The 26,602-nt window shown below is 35.2% G+C and overlaps 1 protein-coding gene across 6 annotated transcripts in view; it reads left to right on the plus strand.

Moving 5' to 3' along the window:
- The window catches only part of Gtdc1 (glycosyltransferase like domain containing 1), a 364,166-nt gene that overhangs the window by 137,142 nt on the left and 200,422 nt on the right, over positions 1–26,602 (plus strand). For 4 of the 6 annotated variants that reach the window (XM_048345534.1, XM_048345535.1, XM_048345530.1 and 1 more), the window contains one exon: positions 25,948–26,115. The exons of 1 other annotated variant lie outside the window; for it this stretch is intronic. Coding sequence is in view for 2 of the 5 variants with exons in the window: in XM_048345530.1 (XP_048201487.1) it covers positions 25,948–26,115 (168 nt within the window). In the remaining 3 variants the exon portion in view is untranslated. Of the gene's footprint in view, positions 1–10,656; positions 10,677–25,947; positions 26,116–26,602 lie in introns of those variants that run through there. One more of the 6 variants, XM_048345536.1, reaches the window with a different exon arrangement.

Genomic DNA, 26,602 nt, shown 5'->3' on the forward strand with positions numbered 1-26,602 from the left:
AATTTATTTCTGTGAAGAAAAATAGAAAAATAAATTTACAACAAAGAAATGCAGAATTGTACACGCCATTGTTCTCTCTGGAATTATGCTTAATGACTTAGTGATTCATAGGAAGCTTAAATACTAAGTCCTTCATAGGCATTTAACCAGGGGAGAAACCTGTGTGCAGGTTACCAAAATAGGACTTGGGCTTCTATCAGTTAAAATGTTGCTTTTTCCCCTAAAGAAATAAATGTAGAAAATGAATTGTTTGTCGCCTAATTGTGCTCTCCAAGTCTTGTAGGTGAGTCCTGTGTAGTGGGTGTTAGGCCTTTCTCCAATTTCCTTTACTTAGCACTGCTTTCCATTGTTCTACTTGCAGTTCATGACATTGTTCAGAAACAGATTTAGTCCTCAGATGTGCAGAGTAGAGGGATGGCTCATTATCTGATGTCAGCTACTTCTACTAACATTGGGCTTACTTAACTGTGATAAGAGCTACCTAAGCCACATTAGACAAAATGAAAATATTTTGATTTTTTTTGTGCTGGTTTCCATATAATTCTACAATAAAATCATATGCATATTTTATTACTATTCATCCCATCCCATCCTACCCTACTCTATCCTATCCTAGTAACTTCTCATGAATAGATGATAGGTCTTGCCAGAAATTCCTGTAATGCTATATTCCTATTGCATTCTGTGTATTTCTGTGAGTCAGCATTGTCACTGTGATAATGAATTATAAGGAGAAAAGGTTTATTTTATCTCATAGTTTTAGAGGTTTGGGCTCATAATCAGTTGGCATGTTGCTTTTGGTCCTGTATATCCTGAGGCAGTACATCCTGAGTGGGAACATGGTACAGAGGAGGCTGTGGTCAGGAAGCTGGGGTAGGGCAGGGAGAAATGTGTGGAGGGAATGAGCTGAGGTCGAGGACATACTCCCAGTGACCTAACTGTCTTACACTAGGTCCCACCTACTCAATGTTCTAGTCCTTAATAGCACTACGTGTTGGCAGCCAAGCATTTATTTAGTATATGGGCCTTTGGGCGATACTAATGCAGACTATAGCAGCACCTAAGTAAATTGGCAGTGAATTGCCAAAACAGTTGCGTGAGGAAAAGCTAATTAGAATCAGTTAAAATGTGTGGAAGTGTACCAAAAGAGATGAAATTATTTGGGCTAAACTAGGGCATTTTTAAGTGGCCGGCAGACTACAACTTAAGTTTTGTAGTTGGTACTCTGTCCTCTTTTGTCAACAAAAGAGACATTTTGCTTTATCTGAAAATGAGAGTATTGTTTTACTGAGAAGTTACATAAGTAGTCTTGCTACCAAAGTGCCCTCAGTATAAGAGGCTTTTATTTTAGCTCAAGGGTATTGGCTGGTTGAGGATAATCTGAAAGACTAACTTATATTTAAGTTTCCCTATTTTCTTAATTTGCATACTCAAAATGCCAGCTTTGATGACTTAAATAATCAAGGAATCTTTATGGGGAGATAATGAGTTCTTCTAACTCTCCTTTCCTTTAACCAGACAGCCAGAAGTTACCAATTAGGGAAGAGAGAGAGAGAGAGAGAGAGAGAGAGAGAGAGAGAGAGAGAGAGAGAGAGAGAGAGAGAGAGGTGAATGATGCAAGTTAACATCGAGAATGTAACAAGCCTAAATCCTGCTTCTTCTTCTCATTGATTCTTTTCTTCTGCCTGTAATTCATTTGTCTCTACTGTCCAATCTTTTGTTCTTTATTTAAATTTCTCAGAGCAACATCTTAGAATTTTAGATCCTTTTCCTTTTCTAGTTCCCATTGTAACCAGATAATCTTCCTGCAAAGATGAACAGAGATATCTTACTTTGATTTGGGGGCATCTGAACTACAGAATAAGGTATTGGCTACATATTACACATCAAAATGACAGTAGTTGCTTACATAGAACACAGGCTAGTATGCTATAGAGCATGTCAGTGCTGATGGAAAGGTGGGTGATAGGAATCAAAACAGGAGCATAATATCTTAAAGTGGTTATAGAGATATATGTTAGTCGGGATAGATGATAATGTTTACAAAATACCCCACAAATTCCATATTTTTACATTATCATATTTTATCTTCATAGCACCTTACACTGATAGGCAGAAATAATTTTCTTTTACAGTTCAGTTGATGATTTATCGAAGTGTCTTACTAGGAAATTATACTCAAGATATGAACTGAATGCCTCTATTGTAGGAAATAGCTTTGTTGCTCAAAGAGGATGCATTTATATTTATCCATTTTTCCATTCTATCATGAAAGTAAAAGGTAGACAGTCATTGGTTGAAACAATGTCGACAAAACAACCCTTGTTCCTTTTGGAACCCTTACCTTTTGGAGTTTGTCTTTATTTTTCTTAAAGTTGGGATGATTTTTTTTTGATGATTTTTATTAGTTAAACCACATGTTGTAGCTCTTGAACAATTGAAATGTGATTGGCTGGAACTGAGATATTTCATAATTATAAAATACAGATTAAAACTTTTTAAATAGCACAAATAAATAATTAAAATATATCATGATCTGTACATAGATTATATGCTGATAATATCTAGAATATCCCTGGAGTTGAGATGGAGGTAAGCATCTGTAAAAATCAAGGATAGGATACTGGAATAAAGGCAATTCTGGAGATCCATGGAAGGTGTCACTTAAATATTCAAATAGGCATAAACCTGTGAATTCCAGGGAGCCCTTAAGGGTGGAGGAGTCATCTGAAAAGGAATATTGCCCGAATTCCACAAAAAAGTTAGACATAGTACTACTGCCCGCCCACCAGCTAGACTGAACGCACCAAGTGAGATTGTACCATGGCTGTGGTTTCAGTGTTTACTTGGGAAGGGGTCAGCACATGGGTACCATTGCTATTGGTAGTTACAGTTCTTTGAGTGACTAAGGGTCCAGTGATTTGCTAGCTGTTTTCCAGGGTTTATTCTCACTTCATTGTCCAATGGACTTTCCCAGCATGATTCCTTATGTATAGTCAAAGACAGCCAAAGAAAGGTAATATGCAAAGAAATATGATGCAATCTTGTATAATGCAATCTCATATATCTTGTCACCTTTGTGTATTCTGTTGTTCAGAAACAAGCAGCTGATCTTACCTGCACTGAAAAGGAGGAATTGCACAGTGCCTAAATACCAGGAGCTGAGGTTATGGTGCTATGCTAGAGTCTGTGCTGCACACTAATGAGTAGAAGAATATTTTAATAATAGTTGGATAAAGAAAGAAGGAAATACAAAATAGTTTCTCTCAGAGCAAAGTATGACAATAGATATCTTTTTGGAAACATTATAAGAAATCAGTAGAGCAACATGTTTATAGTAAGAAAGAGAAAAGAAAAATGACCACATGGAATTCCATAGCCCCATAGCCAGTGAAAATATCACATAAAATAAGGGTAAAATACTGGCATTTTGACCAAGAGGGAAAAAGAAAAGAGGAGAGAATATTCTTCAAATCTGGCTCTATATTTGTGTATTTATATGTTACTAGTAGGTGGTATCAGTTAGAATCTGTGTGTGTGTGTGTGTGTGTGTGTATTCCTTTGAAATAATTTTAATCTGTTTTTCTTTTTCTGTATGAACTTTGTAAAGTGGCAATGAATTGACTAAGTTGAATTTCTTAAGTCTTTCTCCAGACAGTATTTTTTCAACTTTACATTTGAGGGTAATACGTTATATATTTCACTTATTTAAATTTCAATAAAATTATCTTAATTGGAGTTCAATATCTTAAATTATTTAAAGTGAGATTTAACATGCTTTTATGTATTGTTATGTTTATTGAGACATAATATCTGTACCAATTTATGGGCTACAGGATGATAATTCAATAGCAGTGTATGATGCATAATAATAACACCAAGACAATAAGCATTTCCATCTTCTCAAATATTAATCATTTCTAGTTATCTTATAATCTATCTTACACCATTATAATCAATAGTTACATTCCTGAATTATAGAAAAACAGTAATAATTCTTCCTATCCATCTGTGTTTTGGGGCCTTTACTGAAATATGTTCTGCCCCCGTTCCTCTCTCCTTTCTGTCTTTCTCAGGCTCTAAAGAGCACTATTTAATTCTGTTGTTCAGTGATATCTAGTTTGTATGCCCATAATACTTTAAGTCACTTTAAAGTCAGCTTTGAAGGTACAATGTAACCGCTACTGTTTTAGTGAAGCAAACTGAAGCACCTTCTACATTCTACAAAAAAGACCTAAAAACAGCCCACATCACCCCTTTTCTCATACTTTCTGCTCGAGGATATACTGTCTTAAAATGAAGTAGCTCATTAAACTTGACTCCTCAGTTTTCTATATTGCTGAGACAATTGCATCCCTTGTAATTTGAATCCAAACATTGGGCTTAAATTAATCAAGAAACAGTTATGGCTTAAGCACTAAATTGAATGTAAGAGTTGCTTTGTTATTCTGACTACAACAAACTAATATGGGATTGATAACAATGTTAATTTAACATGCTTTTAAATTACCTAAATAGAGTTATGTTTTAATAATATAAATCTTTATATTTTCTATGGTACGTCTCAACTTACCTGCAAATAATGTAAAAATATCTGTGCCATTTATTTCTTAATGTTTCATATAATTTTTAACTTTATGCTATGTGTATGAAAACATTTTGAAGAGTTTTTCATAAAAATATAAGTACAGGGGCTTGGGATATGGCCTAGTGGTAGAGTGCCTACCTCACATACATGAAGCCCTAGGTTCGATTCCTCAGCACCACATACATAGAAAAAAACCCAGAAGTGGTGCTGTGGCTCAAGAGGTAGAGTGCTAGCTTGAGCAAAAAGAAGCCAGGGACAGTGCTCAGGCCTGGAGTCCCAAGCCTCAGGACTGGCAAAAAAAACAACAACAACACTAGCTGATTTTAGGTAAGTCCTAACTATGTTATTAAAATTAAACAATAAAGGAAATAAAAATATATAAGTACATTATTTCAAATCACAATGCCATTTTAAATTCAGTATCATTCTCTTTTACAATGTCTACCACAATGAACCGTTCCTTTCCCTTCCGCTGCCGCTTCCCCTTCCCCTTCTTCCCCTTCCTCTTCTCCTTCCCCTTCTTCTCCTTCCCCTTCTTCCCCTTCCCCTTCTTCCCCTTCCCCTACTTCCCCTTCCCCTACTTCCCCTTCCCCTTCCCCTTCTTCCCCTTCCCCTTCCCCTTCTTTGGCCACTCTAGGTTGTTGAATTCAAAGTCTTAGGGCCTCATGCTTTCTAGGCAAGCATTCTAGGCAAGCATTCTACCATTTGAGTCATGCCCACAGCCTGTTTTTGGCTTAGTTATGTTCTTGGACAGGGTCTCATATTTTCACCCAGACTGGTTTCAGACTGAAGATCATTTACTTAATGGCTTGTATTACAAGCATTGGATACCAAGCAAGACACACTGCTTATTGGTTGATATGGCATCTCACTAACTCTTCAGCTTCAGTCTTTCAAGCTTCATCTTTCAAGCTTCAACCCTATCCATTTCTCCCCCTTAAGTAGTAAAGAATGAAGCCAATGAAGCTACTATCTCCTATCACATGTTTGTGTTTAGGAAATTGAAAATTTTCTGTATTTATAAACTGGTTTATTTCTAATGAGCATGTTTTATAAATCATTTTGGCCTTCTACTTTATTAATCTTAGTCTTGAATCATTTGGTGCCATCTTTATTGTAGTGAATTCTGTTAATATGTTTTTTAGCGAAATGGTATGGTTTCATCAGATCTATAACTTAAAGGAAACATTGTGTTAAAATAGAATTTTATCCAAGTACTGAGAATGTTCCGAACTGTTTCTGTGCCTGCCTATCAACATCCACAAAGTTTTTTACCCCTTAAAATTATTTCAAGTTTTTTTCATAATTAATATGGAAAGATTTACATTTTCCCTAATCTGAGTTTGGGCAGCATTGTTTTGACATCAGTAGGAAAATGAAAATTAATTTTTTGTAAGTAATGGAAACTCATTTATTACTGTAATCAAGGTGCAAGTTATAAAACATTAGAAACCAAAGACATCAGTTCAGATATCCAAACTTAGTACTGAAAAGGTTTAGCTGTATTACTATACAGCTAGGAATTCAGATAAAAAAGGCAGTAATGTTTCACTCAGCTTGGAAGGTAGATAGAACTTAAATGGACATGAAGGACTAATCAGATAATAATAAAATAAATAATGATAATAGTTTCTGAGTTTGAACTACTAGCCTTGTACTTGCTAGCCAGGTGCTCCACCAACTTGACCCACACATTCAGTTCTTTTTAACTTGGTTATTTTTCAGATGGGGCAGACTTTCCTTTTTGTTTCTTCTCCCTCCCCCTCCCCCTCCCCCTCCCCTCCCCCTCCTCCTCCCCTCCCCCTCCCCTCCCCCTCCCTCCCCTCCCCCCTCTCGCTCTCCCTCTCTCTCTCTCCCTCTCCCTCTTCTCCTCTCCTCCCCTTCCCTCCCTCCTCTAATTGAATAAGTACCAAGAAATAAGACTAACAAAGCTGCAGGGTCTGAAGAGCCTTCTTGGAAGGGTAAGTCTTGATTGTTAAATAACATAATGTAATTAGGAGGTATTTGATTTGAAGAGGGGAGCATGAGATTTGAGACAGTGACATACTGTGAAAACTAGATAGTAATAACATGGAAGGAAAAGGCAACCTAGTAAGTTGTGGAGTCTTAGTTACTCTTTAACCTTGAAGCTCTAATTGTGAAATAGATAGGACAGGAAATGGACTTAGGGAGCCAGGTGAACTTGCGCATCTGGGCATTTCACATAGTAACTTAGAGTGCTCGGGTTTTATATTGGAGAATAATCTAGCTACATTTGCATTCTGGAAACACTGATCTCATAATTGAATATAGGTTGAATGTGTTGGAAGACAGGCTTGGGAATAAAATTGTAGTAGTCCAGGACTGGGAATGTGGCTTAGTAGTAGAGTGCTAGCATGCATAAAGCCCTGGGCTTCATTCCTCAGTACCACATAAACAGAAAAAGCCAGAAGTGGTATAGTGCTAGCCATGAGCAAAAAGAAGCTCAAGACAGTGCTCAGTCCCTGAGTTCAAACCCCAGGTTTGGGAAAGAAAGAAAGGAAGAAAGGAAGGAAGGAAGGAAGGAAGGGAGGAAGGAAGGAAGAGGGGAGGGAGGAAGGGGAGGGAGGAGAGAAAGAAAAGACAGAGTAACTTTAAGGAAAAAAAAGAATAAAAAAATAAAAAAATTGTAGTTCAGACTTTACTGTTATAAAAGATGAACAATATGGTTGACTAATTTGAGAAGTATTTACAAGTAGAATTGACACTATTTACTAGTAGGTTATTTTTGGTAATGTAGGAAGAAGAGGTGAAAGATGAAGATGAGTGTTAAGTTTCTGATTTGGTGAATGGTTATGCCTAAAGCTGCAACTAAACACAGCAGAATATATATAATACACACATACACACATATATACATACACATACATATACGTTTGTGTGTATACATATGTACATGTATATACACATATGTATATGTACATATATATCAAATATATATACATATATACACATATATAAGATATATATTAAATAGAGTGAGTTATGTTTCAGGCCTTTTGAGTTTAAGCTGCTAATGAGCTATCCAAGTGAAGATTATGAGCATAGAACTATGAGCATATAAACAGCACTGAAACTCAGAATGGTATTGTCCTTAGTACCAGAACTCTTTGTAATCATTATAGGTATGTTATTTGCTGAATAAATTAACCTACGAATCCAAACTCAAGAGAAACTTTATATAGCATTCACATAGTTCACTTAAAACTTTGACCTGACATATTTGAAAAAAAAAAAAAGAATTAGGGAACAAAACAAAATGTTTTTAAAACATCATACATTTTCCTGAAATTTTAATTCTAGCATGGGAGTAATCATACAAAAATGATTATAGAGTTGAAATGGCAGATCATTTACTTGCTATCCTTAGCTTGGGATTACTGATTTGTTCAGGATACCATATTTAGTAAAAGAAACAAAAAAAGTCCACATTATGGCAATAAAAACTATTTCATCCTTTTTATTTTTCTGTTCAAGAGCAAGTGACCTAAGGAGAAAAATTACTCTCAAATAAGCTTTCAATTTTCACTAATGGAAAAGTTTACCAAAATGGGTTATTGTTAATTGTATTTAAAAATGAGACAGTGGCTGGGGATATAGCCTAGTGGCAAGAGTGCCTGCCTCGGATACACGAGGCCCTAGGTTCGATTCCCCAGCACCACATATACAGAAAACGGCCAGAAGTGGCGCTGTGGCTCAAGTGGCAGAGTGCTAGCCTTGAGCGGGAAGAAGCCAGGGACAGTGCTCAGGCCCTGAGTCCAAGGCCCAGGACTGGCCAAAAAAAAAAAAAAAAAAAAAAAACAAAATGAGACAAACAAAAATGTTCTTTCAATAGATTGTAAGGTATAAAGCTTAACTGCAGAGCATGTGAAAAGTGATTCTCTCCTAAAAGTTAAAAATAATTAAGTCAGATGCTATCCATATATATGATATAGTTTTTTACTGATTTTTTTGAATATCTTGTGTGATAAAAACAGGAATCAGCAAATACTGCCATTATATTCTATATACAGCATGTAGAAATTGAACTATATAACTTGAGAATAGGGTTAGGAAGAGGAAAATGGGGGAAATGATGTAAGTAAGGGGTGATTTTGATTCTGATGCTCTGTACTCATAATCTCACTTATGGACTGTAACATCTTTGTGTAACTTCTTAATAATAAACATTTTAAGAAAGTAGAAGGTATAGAATGGTTAATAGAGACACATATTTCAGTATTGTGAACTTGTTTATTATTTAATTAGAATTTCATTACAAAAACAATTGATGAATAACGATGAATTGTATCAAAATGCTTACAGATCCAAGAAATGGAAATGAGGTTTGTGTGTGTGTGTGTGTGTTCCTGTTTTTCCCCCTTTGTCACTGTTCTTTATTTCTGTACCTTTTGTATGTAAGTTTGTCTGATTTGGGGAGGGTGAAGGGTAGCACAGAAATGATGAGACAAAGGGTGAACTAATTCAATAGTTTTACTCACTAGACACTGTTGAAAATGAACTGTACAAATGTAGGGGATGAGGTTAGGGAGGGAAAATGTGGGAGACAACAAGGGAGGAGGATACACTGTTCTAAAGGAAATGTACTAATTACCTGACTTATGTAACTATAACCCCTCTGTACATCACCTTTACAATGAAAATTAAAAACAAATGCTTATAGAGTGCTTATAGTGTTTCAAGCTTTAGTTTAAATACTTCATACTTAGATTGCCCTGAGAGGGGAATATCGTTATCAGGCCCATTTTTTCACATGAGGAAATGATGCAGGGAATAAACAAAAAACTTGCCCCTTTTATTACATGGCTAAGATAGCAAAGTCAGTTGTCTGCTGTCACATGGTAAACATATGTAACCTATTTTAGGTATCCACAGTAGAATAGACTATCTCAGCACCCTTGGTAGAGTCAGGGAGTCTGTCTTCACATGCCATGGTAAACATTGGCATGTATCTTCATCATTTTTGACAGACTTTGAGTGTACCTCATAGTCCAGGACCTAGTTTGTATGCCTTCTTAGTACACGGTAGACCTAGTCAGTGTGCCTTTTGTAGTCCATGGTAGACTTGGGCAGTGAGCCTCTTAGTCTACAATGGACATGAATAGTTTATAGTAGACCCAGGTATTCTATCATCAGTGTTCATGGCATACTCTATGAACTTAATCCTAATTCTACTTTAAAAATATTAGTGGATTTGTTTCTTAGCATACCTACATTGTATTTTCAAATATGGAAAGATAAAAGTGTTACCCTGTTTGGTACAGTCTGGCATTACTTTCCAAATAACTTGCTTTGCCAAATATCAGTTATCTTTTTAATTTAATTTTTGCCCACTGTTCCATAAAGATAATACTTTCACATGTACCATACATGAAATAAGGAGAATTAAACAGAAATTTAAGTTATCTTTTCAGGTTAATTGTTTTTAATAAGGTGGACAAAAATAGGTGCAGGGACTACTAACTTTGGAATATTTTATGTGGTTTTCAGTGTATAACAGTGTGTAAAATGTGGTGCTCTTTATTTAAGAAGTATATTGGAAGAAGAAATTATTTAATTCAGATTATTCAGAAGGTAATAGGCAAACTTGCTATTGAAAGTTTTATTGTTAACACTTTCCATTTTTAATTATAAAAGTAATATATAAATACATGATAGAACATTTGGAAATAAAATATGAAAATCCATAAACCCAGTAGCTGTTGTAGCCTATGATTTTACTTCCTTAAAAGGCTATCATCTTGTTATGTATGTGCTTTTACATTATTGTAATAACAGTATGTGTATACTTTTTGTACTTTTACTCTAATGTTAAGAATTTAAAAACAGTAAATAGAATATTAATATGTCTTGAATAAAAGTACACTTTTGTGTTCTAGGTTTGTTTGGTAATGTATTCCAAGTTATTACATATTATAATTAAGAAACATTTTTTGTTACTCTGTTTATTTTAGTACTTTCATATCTTATTTCTGTGCCTTGGGGTTGCCTTAGCTTGGCATATTCAAGCCTGTTGATGCCCCCTACCTGTATGCTCAGGCTTGCACAAAACCTGTCCATTTTTACCTGAGTAAATCAATGAAATATGCTTCCGATCTAATCTCACTGGTTGATATGAATTGGAGTTACTTTTATACATCTGAGTCCTTTGCATTTGTTCTCAGAGCTCTTTGAACTTATGTTTTGTTTTTTTCAGGAAGTTTTATCACCTTTCTTTAGGTCTTAATTGCAATGTATCTGAATTATTCTCCGTAACTGTTCCTTTGTCTTCAGTCTTTCTTTATGTATGCATTTTAAAACTATTTTTTATGTTTGTCTCTTAAATATTTCAATCATTCTTCCCCATCTCCACTGCCTACATATTTTTGTTGAGACTTCTTTGCTTCACATTAAAGATGATATGTAATAGATATTTAGTCTGAATTTGCAGCATTTTCAACTCCAACATCAGATTCTTTTTTTGTTGTTTTTTTTAAAGTAAAATGATGGATTTATTGGGAAAGTAAAAAGTATACTGACTGGCCAGGGTCACGGCCCAGACTCTGGAGCTGGAACCGCAACCGTAAAAAGCAGGCTGGCCAGCCAGGGCCGCAGTCTAGACTCGGGAGTTGGGACCGCGCGCCCTCGGCCATGCTCAGGGTTGGGTAATAAGGGCAAATACTACATGGTCAAGCTTGCTACATGCAGGTAGCCAATGAGGTTACAACACTTACAGAGCATGCTAGGTCACATGCAGGTGGCCAGTGGAGTTACAGTCTGTCCCACAGTATCTGTTTGAACCAACCTATTATTCTAGTTAGAATTGGTGCACGGATTTTGCAGGGCTCACATGATGGAGGCGGATATGCCTACTCATGGGAGGGCATAGGTTTACCCTTGAAAGTTCCTTGAACCTTTCATGCCTCAGATGGTCAAGCAGTTTACATAATCTTATCATATCGAAGGGGAACTTCCCTGGATAGGGTGGGGGAGATCTTAGTGAAGATGGAGTAGGCTTCTGCTCTCTAACTAATCTGATATGGAGTCAATCTTACACCCCTCAACAGTCAATGATGGCGCTGGCCAGATCTGACTTCCATATTACATTTCCCCCCTTTTTTCTTGTACATGAAAATCAAATCATTGATTTCTCTTTTGGAGAGCTTAATCTTGCCTGGACTGTAAAGTGACTCCACACACAGGCTGCTGGGGAGAGCAAGGAGGAGACCAGAGCCAGTTGGATGGCACTGCTGCTCTTAAGCTTGCACCCAGAAAGAAACAGATTATCTGTGAGGTCTACCCCCAGGAGGGCTGCAGGTATTCTTACCTGTTTAAATCTCCATCCAGTTACCTAGGTAACTGGCACACCAGTTATGTCCCTCCTTTTTCTGAGGTCACACCATAATCCATCTGTATTAGAGTGTGTCCAACATCAGATTCTTACCATTCCCTTCATTCAAACTTTGTTCTCCAGAGTGTTTTAGCCATGTTTACCTCAGGATTTTTTTTTTCACAGACTCTCCTCTCTGTCTGAAATGACATCTCCTTTTTTGAAGAATTCCTGATCCTGTTATGTTCAAGAAAAATGTTTTAAAACAAGAACAACAATGAATATCTCAATTTAAAGAAGGAAAAAGGCATTTCCATAAAAGGATTTGTAATTCCTACCCTTGAGTCTGATTGTACTTTCTCTCTTTAGAATCCACTATCACATTTCTTTTTATTCTTCAACTATTCCATCTGTATAATATGTAAATAATTGTGTTCACTTGGTCATTGTATGTCAGCCTCTTTCTTTGCCTTTCAGAACCATATTTGAGTCAGACTCAGCTAGCTACATAATGAAAAAATAAGTGGTAGCACTAATATAATTTCATCTCACAATTTCTGTCCTGCATGCAAGAAAGAAATGTGGCTCCCAACCATCTCTACTGTATTGAAAATGTGAGGGACCATTTTAACACTTTTTCCTTGATAAGATGCAGGAATATGTGCTGAGAGGATTATTTCAGGCATTTTTATTTATATCCATGTTAAAATATAGTTGAATGAAATTACCTGCTAATCAGAAACTAAAACTTTATATAAAAAGCAAGTTTGTTCACTGCTAAAAGAATGTCTTGCCTGTTCCTTTCTTTGGTTAATAGTTAAAGAGAAATTTCCTTATGTTTTTAGTCTTTTCCTACTATAAGGTTATTAGGCTATCAAATCCTTTCTGTTTCATTGGAAATCAACCAATCTTTGGCTACTTTGATGTCAGCCTTTCACTCTTTATTGCTTTTTTTAAATGCCAGAAAATAAAAAGTACAACCTCACCTTATATTAATGTAATTTTATGGTTAAGATTTTACATTCACAAAAGTCCAGAAATTTAAAGTTATAGTTCCCAGAAGAATCTTAATTCAATCACATTGCATAAACTGATATTAAAGCTGAAATGTATCATCGTTACAATAATGCAGAATACTCATATATGCATGAGGACACAGTTATAGTTGCTGAGGGAACTATAATTTTGGATTTTCTGACTTTTTTTCTCATACAATTTCAACCATAATGTTAAGTTAATGCAGTTTTTTTTTGTTGCCTGTAAGGTAATATATTTGTTGCTATGTTTATCTTAACTATAAGTTTTCATTGGCTTCATTTTTGTCTTCTGTATTTCTATAAACCTATACTTTGAAAGATGTGATTTTTCTACAAAGACAACTACCTAAGGAATAAGTCTGTATAAAAATAGTCTGTTGCCTCATGTATACTGATATTTTCTCTGCCTTTCCCTTTCTCACACACATGAACACACAGCCTCACTCACTTATGTTACATTCTGGCACATTATAGAAGCAGGTAGCATATCCACTACCTGCTGTTGAAAGTGTTGACGATACTGAATTATTTATTCTATCTTCTACACTATCCAAAATCGTTTTGGGTACTTTGACACATTTTGGTCTCTTCCATATGGATACTTCATGGTGGCAGAGTTGCCAGATGCTCAGGTTTTATGACAGTTTTAGTTTTTCAAGGACTGTTGGAATATTCTTGGGAGAATCTTGCCTTGTTACTGATTCCTATGGAGTGGTAAAGTACAGATTTCTTTGAAAGTGTTTCTCAAGACACAGAGTTATTATAACAAAAAGTTGCTATAATATCCCATCTTAGTTAAAGTGCTTTTAACTTTGGGAACTCAGTGAAGGCACAGTGTAACATGAATTTTTTGGCAATGGATTGTCATCACCCTAGCAATAAGTAATAATACTGCTATATTTAAATTTGGTTATTAAGCAAATTTATTCTTTTTTTTTTTTTTTGGCCAGTCCTGGGCCTTGGACTCAGGGCCTGAGCACCGTCCCTGGCTTCTTCCCGCTCAAGGCTAGCACTCTGCCACTTGAGCCACAGCGCCGCTTCTGGCCGTTTTCCGTATATGTGGTGCTGGGGAATCGAACCTAGGGCCTCGTGTATCCGAGGCAGGCACTCTTGCCACTAGGCTATATCCCTAGCCCCATTATTAAGCAAATTTGATGTTTCTTCTAACATTTGAAATATCAAAGATATACTTTCATTTAACTATAGCCATTTATTTGTATTTGTTTCCAAAATGCAATATAGAGAGCAAGTTATGAGGTCTAGTTTATCATTGTATTTTTATTTTTAATATTACATTTAAGTAGTTGTACAAAGGAGCTTCCATTTAACAAAGCATTTCATCAGCTCAATATATCACGATCAATGTCATCCTTTTCAATACTCTTACCCATCCCTTCCTCTACTTATTTATTTTTTTTTGGCCAGTCATGGGGCTTGAACTCTGGGCCTGGATGCTGTTCCTGAGCTCCTCAGCTCAAGGCTAGTGCTCTACCATTTGAGCCACAGTGCCACTTCCAGTATTCTGGTGGTTAATTAGAGAGTCCTACACACTGCCTGGGCTGGCTTTGAAACAAGATCCTCAGATCTCATCTCCTGAGTAGCTAGTATTACAGGCTTGAGCCACCAGCACCTGGCTCCCTCACTCTTTTTAATTTTGTAGAATACACATTGGACTCTAGACAGCATCCTCTTCCTCTTCTCTTCATTTGTCTACCCCTTCCTCTGACCCTACCTCACCCCTTTCTAGTACCTGCTTTCTTTATTTTGCTGAGGTTTGCTTTGCATTTCTAAGGAATTACAGTATTTAAGATCTTTTTTTGAATCCATTATGTTTCAACTAACACATTTGTATACACTTGCATACCATCCAACATACTGAACTCTCAAAAACCCAACAACCCAATTAATAAAGGGGCTAATGATGTAAAGAGAGCCTTCTCAGAAGAAGTAAAAATGGCCAGTATACACATGAAGAAATGTTCTACATCTCTGGCCATAAAAGAAATACAAATGAAAAGAACATTGAGGTTCTACTTCATCCCATTGTCAAGAAAACAAATGATAACAGGTCCTGGCAAGGATGTGGCCAAATGGGAAATTTGTTCAACCATTCTGGAAAGCAATATGGATGTTCATAAAAAAATTAAATATAGAATTACCCTATGATCCAACAATTTAACTCCTGGGTATTGACCCAAAAGATTACAAACCAGGAGACTATAAAGGTACCAGCACAACCAAAATATGGAATCAGCCCAGATACCCCTTAGTGGATGAATGGAACAAGAAAATATGGTATATATATGGAATGGAATTTTTCTCATCCATTAGAAAGAATGATATTTTACCATTTGTGAAGAAATGGAAATATCTGGAAAAAATTAGGTTAAGTGAAGTAACTCAGCCCCAGAGAGACAAAGGATGAATGTTTTTCCTTATAGGTAAAAGCTAGATTTAGATTATAAACGTAAGTTTAGTTCATCTTTACTAACTGGGTGAATTCTTGCCCAGTGTGTGTCATGTATGAGCTATAAATGGTCTATCATTTACATACCTATAATGATACAGATATAATTGTATATTTACTTAGTTGATAAAATCAGATGTATAAAGTCTAAGGATCAAGATATTTGCCTTTCCTTTTCAGGATGAGTAGAAATTTGTAGCTCTTTTCACTTTCCGATCCTTTTCTTTAAAACACTAGAAATTGTGCTCATTTTAAAATACTCATCTATTAGGTGTTTTTTTTTATGGAAAGTCTTGCTCTTTCATGACATGCTGTATATTTCTTGGTACTTGTAGGCCATTATGTGCAAATGGAGCAACAGGAAGAAAGGACAGACTGGCTCAGGAGGGAAGCTTCCATACTGTGGAGTCTGTGTAAATGTTTACATGCCTAAGAGAGGCTTCTGTTGTGCCATTGTGTGACCTATGACCCATAACCCTCAAACATGTGACCCTCAGATGGAGGCAATTGGAAGTTCAAATAACTTGAGACTCACAATTGTATCTGTTGTGTATCTCTAGTACCTATTTTAGCTCATAGTCAAGTACCTTTATTAGCATCATATAGATAGAAGGGGTGAAACATGGTCAAACAAAATTTAGACTTTGCATGTCTTGGATGAATGGATTTTTTTTCTCCATTTAAGTAGAGAATACTTTAGTTCAAAACTCCTAAGCTGCAGTTGCTTCTACTTTTATAATTAGAAGGCCAAATTCACAAGGTACACCTGTGCTTTTTTCCTTTCCTATTGTGGACTCTCCACTAGTTACAGCTTTGCCTCTATTGACCTAACATGGGGCAGATGAACTCCTTTTATTCTCACTCACATGGTAGGATGTGTGGCCTGAGAAACTTTAAGTTCCTTTTTGCTGTGACATTTGAAGATTCTGATACAGTATAGTAAGGAAGAGAACAGTAGTACAGTTCATAAAAATACTACGTGATATACATTGTATTGAAGGTCCCCAAAACTTTATTTTAGATGGTGTTAATAACATAATTTATATAGTATTTTGTACTTTTTATTTGTTTAATTCTCTATATACGTTTGTGAGTTGTGTAAAGAAAAAGAATAAAGTTGTAATTAAGTACAACATATTGTTAAAAATAATATTGTTTTTTATGTGTGGGAGTTAGCCATGTAGGTGATTTTTAATTTTTAATTTGTCCTTTATTTATTTATTTGAAAAGTAGCTTTTTTTCCCCCTCCTGTGTGACATAGACTGGGTAATTAAAATTAGAGTTTTCATGCACAGGATTTAAGAAGTCAATGTTTATAAAAAGGCTCATGTTTTAAAAAGAACTTTAAAGGACTAGGACTTAGAATTAGGAATCAAATCTCCTTATTGTTTTTCTGTTAGAAATATTAGGGTATTTTTTTAATGTTTCATTTCAAATGTTTCTTGAGTGCATACTGTTTACAGTATACTTTCCTGGCTTTGACATTTGTAATTAATTGTCTTGTTATACCCTTATAATGAAAGTGATAGGTGAAGTAGCAAAACACTGGGGGTACTAAATTATTTGTGGTAGGTATTTCTCCAAATGGCATATTAAGTACCAAATTCAGAGAAGATTTCAAAGAACTGTCTTGGGCTTGCCAAAACAAACATAGGAGGAATAATCAAAACACAGGGATAATCTCTGTGAAAAGCATAACAAAATAAATCTCACAAATCAAGTGGTAAAACAACTCAAGAGAGGAAAGCATTCTGGGAAGCAAATTTAAAGCTAATATACATAAACACTTAGGCTTAGGATCTATTATAGGAAGACTGAATGTTTAGGAAATGTTTATTTTCTGCCTGATAGTTTTAGCAGTGGAACCAGCTTAGGAAAAATACTAAGTCACTCCGTTTTTTTCCTGTGCGTTTAGTTGTTACTTAGGCACAAAAAAACCTTATAGTGCGTGATTGTAGGAATAGATTAGTTGATACGCCAGGAAGCAGGTAGCATTATTGTTATTCTTGTAGTTAGGATCATTTAATTTTTACTATGTTAAAATATCCAAACCCACATAATGATAATGTCCAAATCTGCTCTATGCCTGCCTGTTTGTTTTTTTTAAATCAGATTTGTTTCTGACGTCAACTTTCTGAATCTGTTTGAGAGAGATTGTTCTGACTTGTCTAGCCAATTTGTCTTTAAATGTATATGAACTTAGACAACACTGGTAGAATGATTATAGGACTTACAATCATTAGTTTGCATCTCAATTCTTCTAACTGTAGAGTGTTTAGGAAAGGACTCCAGAGACTTATAAGTGGCATAAACTAAAGGGCAAAGAACATTCTAATATGAAATGATATACTTCTGTTAAGGAATAGTCTTCTACAATAGATTAATCATGATATGAATTATAAATATTTTACATACTAATTATATTAGTTTATGGAGATAAAACACCATATGAAGTGTTCCCAGCACACTCAGAAAGATAGATGCTCTTTGCATGTTAATTGGTTTGCTTCTTTAAGGCTGATGATCATGAATCCCTGAGGATGACAGAAATTATTATCACGTTCTTGTACATTCTTGATCTTTGTAACAGGTTGACACCTACCTTTCCCCATGAGTTCCTCTTCTTCGGATCATGTCTTGAGTACTTGATACATTTGGATGGTAAAAATAGAGCACAGTTCCTGAAATATGAGGAACCATAAGCTAAAAGTAATGGGCTCAGTAAAATGATATCAAATAACACTTGCTAGAACTGTGTTAGGTCTTGAGGTAAGATAGGGCATAGATGTGTTCCCACTTATTTTTTCAATGGCAGAAGTGAACATATTATTAGACACTTTCCTATAATAAGCAAAGAATCAGCTAGTTTTAGGGGATTTCCTTACCATCACTTTAGTAATGAATGACTGTCGCATTCAGCCACCTATTTGAAGATAGTTAAGATAGGATAGGGAACAAAGACAGTGTAGAGCCTGCCCTAAGGAACTTAAAATCTAAATAGGGAAGGATAACTAAAGAGATCAACAACAGATCTAATTTATCTCAACAGGGTAGATATACTATATCTTCATTTTTTAAATTATATTTTTAAGTTATCTTTTTATCTTTTAAGTAGGTGTACAGTGGGGTTACAAATAAACATTTCTGCTTATGAGTACAATGAGTCTTGATCAGTATCACCCCTTTCGTCATTCTCCTTTATCCATTCCAAAACCACACTTCCCTCAATATTCCTAGTTTCATAGGATATACATTGAATATTATGACTGCATTCTCTCACATTTCCTCTCTTTAACCATCTACCTAATATATTCTTTTTTTTTTTTTTTTTTTTTTTTGCCAGTCCTGGGCCTTGGACTCAGGGCCTGAGCACCATCCCTGGCTTCTTCCCGCTCAAGGCTAGCACTCTGCCACCTGAGCCACAGCGCCCCTTCTGGCCGTTTTCCCATATATGTGGTTCTGGGGAATCACCCGAGAGCTTCATGTGTAGGAGGCAAGTACTCTTGCCACTAGGCCATATTCCCAGCCCTTTATTTTATTTTATTTTATTTTTTTAACAATATTATCCTTAGTTACAGGTTGACATTCTCCTTATTGTGATAATGTACAGACTGCATTTTCAAAAGAAGATAAAGCCTTGGTTTTCTTTCTTGTCTGTTTTTTCTATTTAAGTGGTACTTGGAGTTTAAACTCAAATTCTAACACTATACCACTATACTAGTTAAAGGTTCTGAGTGGTTGATATTAAGAAAACTTAAGTAATGGGCTCTAGTCCTAAAAAAATGGTAGCATAAATTTAAAAAAACAATACACTCATTAAAATTTCCAACATATTTGTCTGTATGTATGTGTGTGTGTATATATATATATATATATATATGTATTCCATAGTATTTCTAACCTGTTTTCCTCTTTTCCTTTCTTGTTATAAACACATTTACAAAGTATCTTTTATACATTACTAGCTGCACCAGATACCAGGAGTTAAGACACTGGAATAATTTGCGTCACCTGAATTTAAGTGGCTCTGTTAGCTAAAGAAGCTCAGTAAGTGTTGTGTCATTTGCCTCCTTAAGCATCTGTGAGATAAGAGTGCTGAGGATTGCACTGTGGATAAATGTTAAGAACTAGCCTTGTGCTGGAGATATTGCTCACGAGGCAGTTCCTTTCTATACACTCTTATTCTGTCTTGTCAAGTTTTCTAGAAAGAAAGCCCTCTTGTAGACTGTGCTCTCCTAGCTAACATAATAAGCACAGGAGAAGAAAACTATATAGTGGAGAAAAACAGAACTACTTGATTAAGTAATTGATGCCACTCGAAACCATAGGACAATTTGGGGCAAGCTGGATTCTCTAACAGTCTAAAAATTGCTCATCAGAACTTAGGAAATAAAATAACTATATCCTCTTTCTTGCAGATAAGACATCCATCTTGTATTTTAATTATTTAATAAAATGAAACTTTATTGTGCAGCTTTTTGAATGTTTAAAAAATCTATGGCATTTCAACTTGAAGTAGGGGTCTTTCAATTAAGATGAAATAACCAACAACTAAATTAAATCATGTTGAAATGAATTTTGTAAATTGATCTTTCTATACAAGTTCCAAAAATTAAAACTATATTGAAATCAGCCAGGCACTAGTGGCTCAGGCCTGTAATCCTAGAGACTTAGGAGGATATCTGGGGATGATGGTTCAAGGCCAGCCCAGGGAGGAAAGACCATGAGACTCTTATCTCCAGTTAAACACTAAAAAAGCAGGAAGTGGAAGTGTGGCTCAAGTAGAAGACTGCTAGTTTTGAGTGGAAAAGTTCAGGGATAGTGTCCAGACCCTTAAATCCAAGCCCAGGAGTGGCATGCGCATGTGTGCATGCATGGACACACACACACACAAATAGAAATCAAATAATTGAAATTTTTGAGAGCAATATGAAGTGAAGTACGGTCAAGATGCTTGGAAGTGGGAAAATGAAAAAGCTTTTGCATTGTTCTTCCCAGGTTCATTAGACAATTCAGTCAGGCCCCTGGGGCCTTACTCTCAGCTCTAGCATTCTGGTTGAGACCAATATCTTATCTTTTCTCCACTCTATTGTTTTTCTGTGATTCCCAGTGGTCTGTTTACCATTCATGAATCTATGTAAAATATTCTATTCTTATATTAAGTGGGGGAGGGAGAGAGAGGGAGAGGGGGAGAGAGAGAGAAAGTGAGAGAATGAGAGAATGAATTTTGTGTGTGTGTGTGTGTGTGTGTGTGTGTGTGTTTAAAGAAATCTCTGGTATTTTGCACCTGAATGTTTCCAACTTTGACCTAAGAAATAAAATAAAAATAAATTTAAACAATTCTCAACAAGAGATTGTATATACAACTTCAGGACTTAATGTGAAACTCTTAAAGATACTGTGACATAACAGCTAATGAAATCTATTAAAAAGCATATAGCTTAGGAGGAAAAAATAAGAGAGAATCTTGTTATGTGTAGACCTAAGTCAGTCTTGATATTATTATGTATACTAGACTGGCCTTGTACTCCAGTCCTCTTGCCTTTGCCTCTTTTTTTTTTTTTTTTTTTTTTTGCCAGTCCTGGGCCTTGGACTCAGGGCCTAAGCACTGTCCCTGGCTTCTTCCCGCTCAAGGCTAGCACTCTGCCACTTGAGCCACAGCGCCGCTTCTGGCCGTTTTTCTGTATATGTGGTGCTGGGGAATCGAACCTAGGGCCTCGTGTATCCGAGGCAGGCACTCTTGCCACTAGGCCATATCCCCAGCCCTTGCCTTTGCCTCTTGAATGCTAGAAGTATATGCCACCATGCCAGATTACAAATAATTGTTTTTAATATGGTAGGCAACTTGATGTTAAAAGAAAAAATAGTGAAGTTATACAGTAGGTTCATCAGTTACACAGTGAATAAAATAAAATCAAAATCACCTAAATTGCATCTGTATATTTATTTCACTCTGAACTCTTACTGTAAAACCTAAAATTATTTTCCACTCTTACAAAGTCCCATGTACTTTTTCAATCTCTTTAGTTGCTCATGGAACAAAGTGTTCTAGTGCTTTGTTCAGTTCATCAATCTAACACATTTTCTTTGTTTTTATTTCCCATTATATATCTAGCACTTGAGCCTATTGCCTTGTATAATAGTTGCTTGCTAGATACTTGCTAGATGAGTACCAGAATGTACATAGTGAATAGTGGCTCTCTGGAGTAGTTATTGATGATTCTTTCTGTTCATATATAGATATATATATATATATACATACACATATATAACATACATACATATATATGCATTCAAACATTTTCTGTAAGAAACATGTATTTATTAATAACTAAAAGAAGAACAGTAGTGACATTTCAGAATTTCAGAGTTGGACAGCTGAGTAAGTGCAATTGTGCTAATCAAGATGAACTTAGAAAAATAGGTTATCACAGGCAAGTCAAAGACCTGTTCAGGAAAATCAGTTAGGCAAGCTTTTGCATTTAGATGGTCAAAGAAAACGAACTCAAGTGAGATGAATGAAGAAGTGAAGAGGTGGAATATGCAAACGAATACAATGAATATCCTACCAAATTAAAAAGGAGGGAAGGGGTGGATGGGGAGGGATGGGTGAAATTTTTAAAAGGGGTGACGGTGTTATATTCAAAGACTGATTTGTTAAGTGACAACTAATTTGTACAATGACTTTAAAATTAAAGTAACAACAACAACAGCAAGAAAAAAACTGAGATAATGATGCTTCTTGGCCTTGGTGTCTCATACCTCTAATCCTAGCTTATTCTGGAGGCTGAGTTCTGAGTATCATGGTTTGATGGGGCAAGAACATTTCACTAAACACTGTTTTAAAGATAACCAACAAAAAGCAGGGTGAATATGTGATGGGAGTGGTAAAATGCCAGGCTAGTGAGCATAAGGCCCTGAGTTCAAACATTAGTACCTATAATAACAATAGAAAAAATTGTTAATGGCCCTGAATAACATGAATCCATTACAAAAGGTTTGGTATGGAACAAAGTGACGTAGCTGGATGAATTTAATCTTTTGTCAAAGATCTACTGAAGCCACACAGGACATTCTTTAAGAATGAGTAACACAATTCATTTTGTTATTGGGGTTAAACTGTGTATTCTGTCCAGTGAGGTGATAGGTGTTATCAGGGGTAATGGTATCTGTTGAATAGTTTTCATGGGTTAATAGTGAGAAAACCTTGTTAGTACTGGAGTATATGGTAGTTGTTGGAATATTGAATATTTTCCCCTTATGTCTCCCATTTATTGCCCTTCTTTATCATATAAGATGTAAAAGTGTTCATCTTGATGATAATGCTCACTGTCCCACAGGCTTAGGTATATTTTAGCTCCATTTTCTCTTCTATATATTAAGTAAATAGGATAAAAAAAAAGTTGTGTTATTTAAACCAAATAGAAAAGAGGAAATTCCCTAATTTTTAGATTTCATTGTGTTTAATGGTTTTTGATTCTTTAAGCAAATATGATTCAAATCATACATACCGTATGTACCAAAACAATGAAAACACATCTCTGGATACTTCCCCAACTGCATAGAATAATGTTAATATGCTTGCAGCATTAATCCATTTGGGTTAGACAATTATAGTAGCAACATACTCATACTTTTGAGTAAAATGGTAAGCTAATAAGATAGCTTTTTTAATTTGAATTTAGAAGACATTTTAAATATAAGTTTCTTTTACAGAGACAAAAAGTGCAATTTAAAGCTTTCTGGTGGTCTAAAAAACAGCTTAATTCTGTAGTAGCATGGTAATAAGTACTAATCCAGCTTATGCAGTGATTGTAGTATGTCATGTTTGTGAAAGATTGCCCAACTGCTTTCTCTGGGTTTTATGTTAATTTAAAAATATTAAAACATAAAACCTTATAACATCTTCATGCTGAGATAAACTGTTCAATTTAACTTGTGCTCAAGCAGCAGCTGTCAGGAATTATCTTGTTCCTAGTGGTTTTTGCTGTCACTTTATGCCCTGTCCTGCCAGAGACACACTGTAGGATGATAAAGCACACCTTGTTAGGATTTATTGCATAAATAATACCAGAGGACACTGGGAGCATAGGGGTTAGCTGATGATTGAGAGATGTCATTGATGGTATAATTATCAACTTTTAAAATGTGATGGGGGAGAAGTAAAAGTTGCCTGTAAATAGAGCGTTCCAGGAATACTTTTGGTGGGAATGTTCAACACTACTTTCAGGATGTTGAACTAAAGATGTGAGAATTTGCTTATTTTCTACTTTGACTACAACCTTACAAGTGAAAAGCAAAGCAAAGAGGAAATCACTTTTTTTTTTTTACCAATAATAGAGATAAACAAGAGCTAGTTCAAGATTTGCTATAAAATTATAATTAATTTCCTTTTAATGATTAAATCATAAGAAGTATTGCAGTAAACAGTCTCACATAATGAATTTTATGAGAATAATTTTTCTTTAAATGTATCCTATTATGTTACAGGAGTTGTTTGTTTGTTTGTTTTTGGAAGGGTCAACTTTCAGGTTAGATATTTTAGTTATGAATCAGTTGGTGGATGGGCTGAGACCAGAGCTCCTAGTCAGAGTGGAGTAAAGGTCTTGCCTTTGACAGAAATTTCCTTCAGATGGCCCACCCTCAGGAACATCTTGATGTGGAAAAGTAACCATTGAATTGTGACCAGAAATATGTAAATGATGCATTTTTTTCATTTATGGGATGTAGAATTTCTTTTCTTCCATTACCACCATTAAATTCCTGCCCTTGCAAATTTGCACATTTATTAATTTGTACCTGGCCAAAAATGTACCATAGGACAATGACTTTTATACACTTAATTCACTCACATTATTCAATTGATATTATATTTGTAAATTTTTATTATTTGTATAAGTATATACATATTTTTACTGAGCCACTTAAGAATAAGCTGCAGAAATCTAATATTTCAAATAAATAATTTGACTTGACTCATATAATAATATATACTCTCCCATAACTGTAATAGAAATATTATACTTTGTGAAATTCAAGTTTGATAAAAATTTACAATCTTATATTTGACTCATGTTCCAATTTTCTCTGATAATGTTCTTTCTTTCTCTCCTTTCTTTCTCATTCAAATATCCATTCAAGGAATGAGTATTATTCTGTAGTCTATTTTCCATTAATCTAGGTTTTTCTTCTTTTATGATACTGACATTTTTGGATATCTAGCTGAATGAATTTACATAATATTTATATAATCGTTTCCTTATGACCAATTTTAGATCAGGCATGTTTGATAGAGATACTGCATCAATGATTTATATGTTAATGTATCTTTTTTGGATATATATGATATCACTTTGTCCTATTATAGTGCATAATAAATTTGATCAGTTCATTAAGTTGATAGCTCCTAGATTTCTCCAATATAAAAGCTACTATTTTTCTTTATAGTTAGTAGTAAGCCATGGAGGGGCTGAGTTTAATGTATTTTTCTGTTTTGTGTCTGAAAAACACTGAGTTTGCTCAGGACTTAATGATTAAAAACAAGAGAGAGAGGAAGACAACTCAGTAACTAGATGCAGAAATCATCCATTCCCTTCTAAGCAGACTATTTTGATTGGTTGAAAGAAATATATTGTGGTTTTCTTTGCTAAGGATGAGATTTGCAGGTAGCCAAATACTTATTTTTCTGCAGTTTTCAATATCAGTTTTAGAAAGGCCTATGTTTGATAGAATATGGAATATCTTTAGACAAAACAAGACATTATTTGACCATAGTTTTCCCTTTGCTTTATTTGGATTGGTAAACATTAAAAATACATTTTTCTTGTAACATTTTTTTCTTATAAAGAACAAAACTATAATATTGCAATGTGGTTTTAAAGGTATTACTAGCCTTCGGTCTTGTGACTTCTTATAGTCCAGGAAGAAGGCATCATTAGTAATCAAGTAATGGCAAAGAAAAGGATTTAAAAATACAGGTATTATAGGCTACTTAAAAAAGAAGGATGAAAAATAATTCCAAGAGAAGAGACCACACAGATAGGTCTATTGCATAAATCAAAAGGGTTTATGTCATAACATGAACATTTGCCATTCCTACTCACATATTGAATTTCAGTAGTTGGTTGCATAAAGAAGTAAAATGTAATGAAACTGGCAAGCAAAGTATTCCCCAGTCAGCCTTATCTTTGTTCCATTTGTCCTTCAGATAGAGTTTTTCTTGGCTTTTTCAATAAAATCCATCCAGCTTCTTTCCCCTTTCTTCTTCTTCTTCTTCTTTTTTTTCCCTCTCCCTTTTTTTTTTTTTGCATCTATCAGTGACTGCGCTGAGAAAACCAATGATATTCAGGGTTTTTATAGTTCTTAGCAGCTGGTCTTAAGAGATCAAAACTTAGAATGCTGTAACATTGATGTGTCCCTATTGGGAATATGTTCTTCTTGGGGTGGGCAGAGGAAAGACAAGAGAATAGCAAACAATGACCCTTCAAGCATGTTTAGGAAAGTAAACCTTAATTTCTTTGTTTCCTAGGATTCTCTTTGCAAGCTCAGTGCTTAACCTGACTGAACTGGCTGCCCTTCGTCCTGACCTTGGGAAATTAAAAAAGATCTTGTACTTCCATGAAAATCAATTGGCATATCCTGTCAAGAAATGCCAGGAGAGGGATTTTCAGTATGGCTACAACCAAATTCTTTCATGGTTGGTATAGATTCCATCATATTTAGTTCTTTGTCATCTTTTTCTTTAAGGATACTTGGTTTTTCAATTTAGAGACCTACTGTATATTATAAATAACCTTAACATAGGCGCAGATACTTAAACATTCCTCCACTGGTAATAAGTACTTGTGCTTCTGTACTATGCACAATATCATAGTGTAAATACTTAAATGTAACAATCTTATTATATAATGAATTATCTAATTATTGTGTACAACATTCAAAATAGGATCAAATGGTTGACTATCTTTAACCCTTGCTTTCCTGACTTACTATTTAAGGCTCTCCACTTTTAGGAACAGTAGTTTGTCAATTCATATTCACCAGCTACTTTTACTGTGTTCAGCCAAAATTAAAAAAGACATTTACAATGCTGGGTGCTGTTAGCTTGTGCTTGTAATCTTAGGTACTCAAGAGGCTGAGATCTGAGGATTATGGTTTGAAGCCAGCCCGGGCAGGCAAGTCCA

Source organism: Perognathus longimembris, chromosome 4 (genome assembly GCF_023159225.1).
Source record: "Perognathus longimembris pacificus isolate PPM17 chromosome 4, ASM2315922v1, whole genome shotgun sequence".
In the NCBI taxonomy this organism is placed as follows: Eukaryota; Metazoa; Chordata; class Mammalia; order Rodentia; family Heteromyidae; genus Perognathus; species Perognathus longimembris.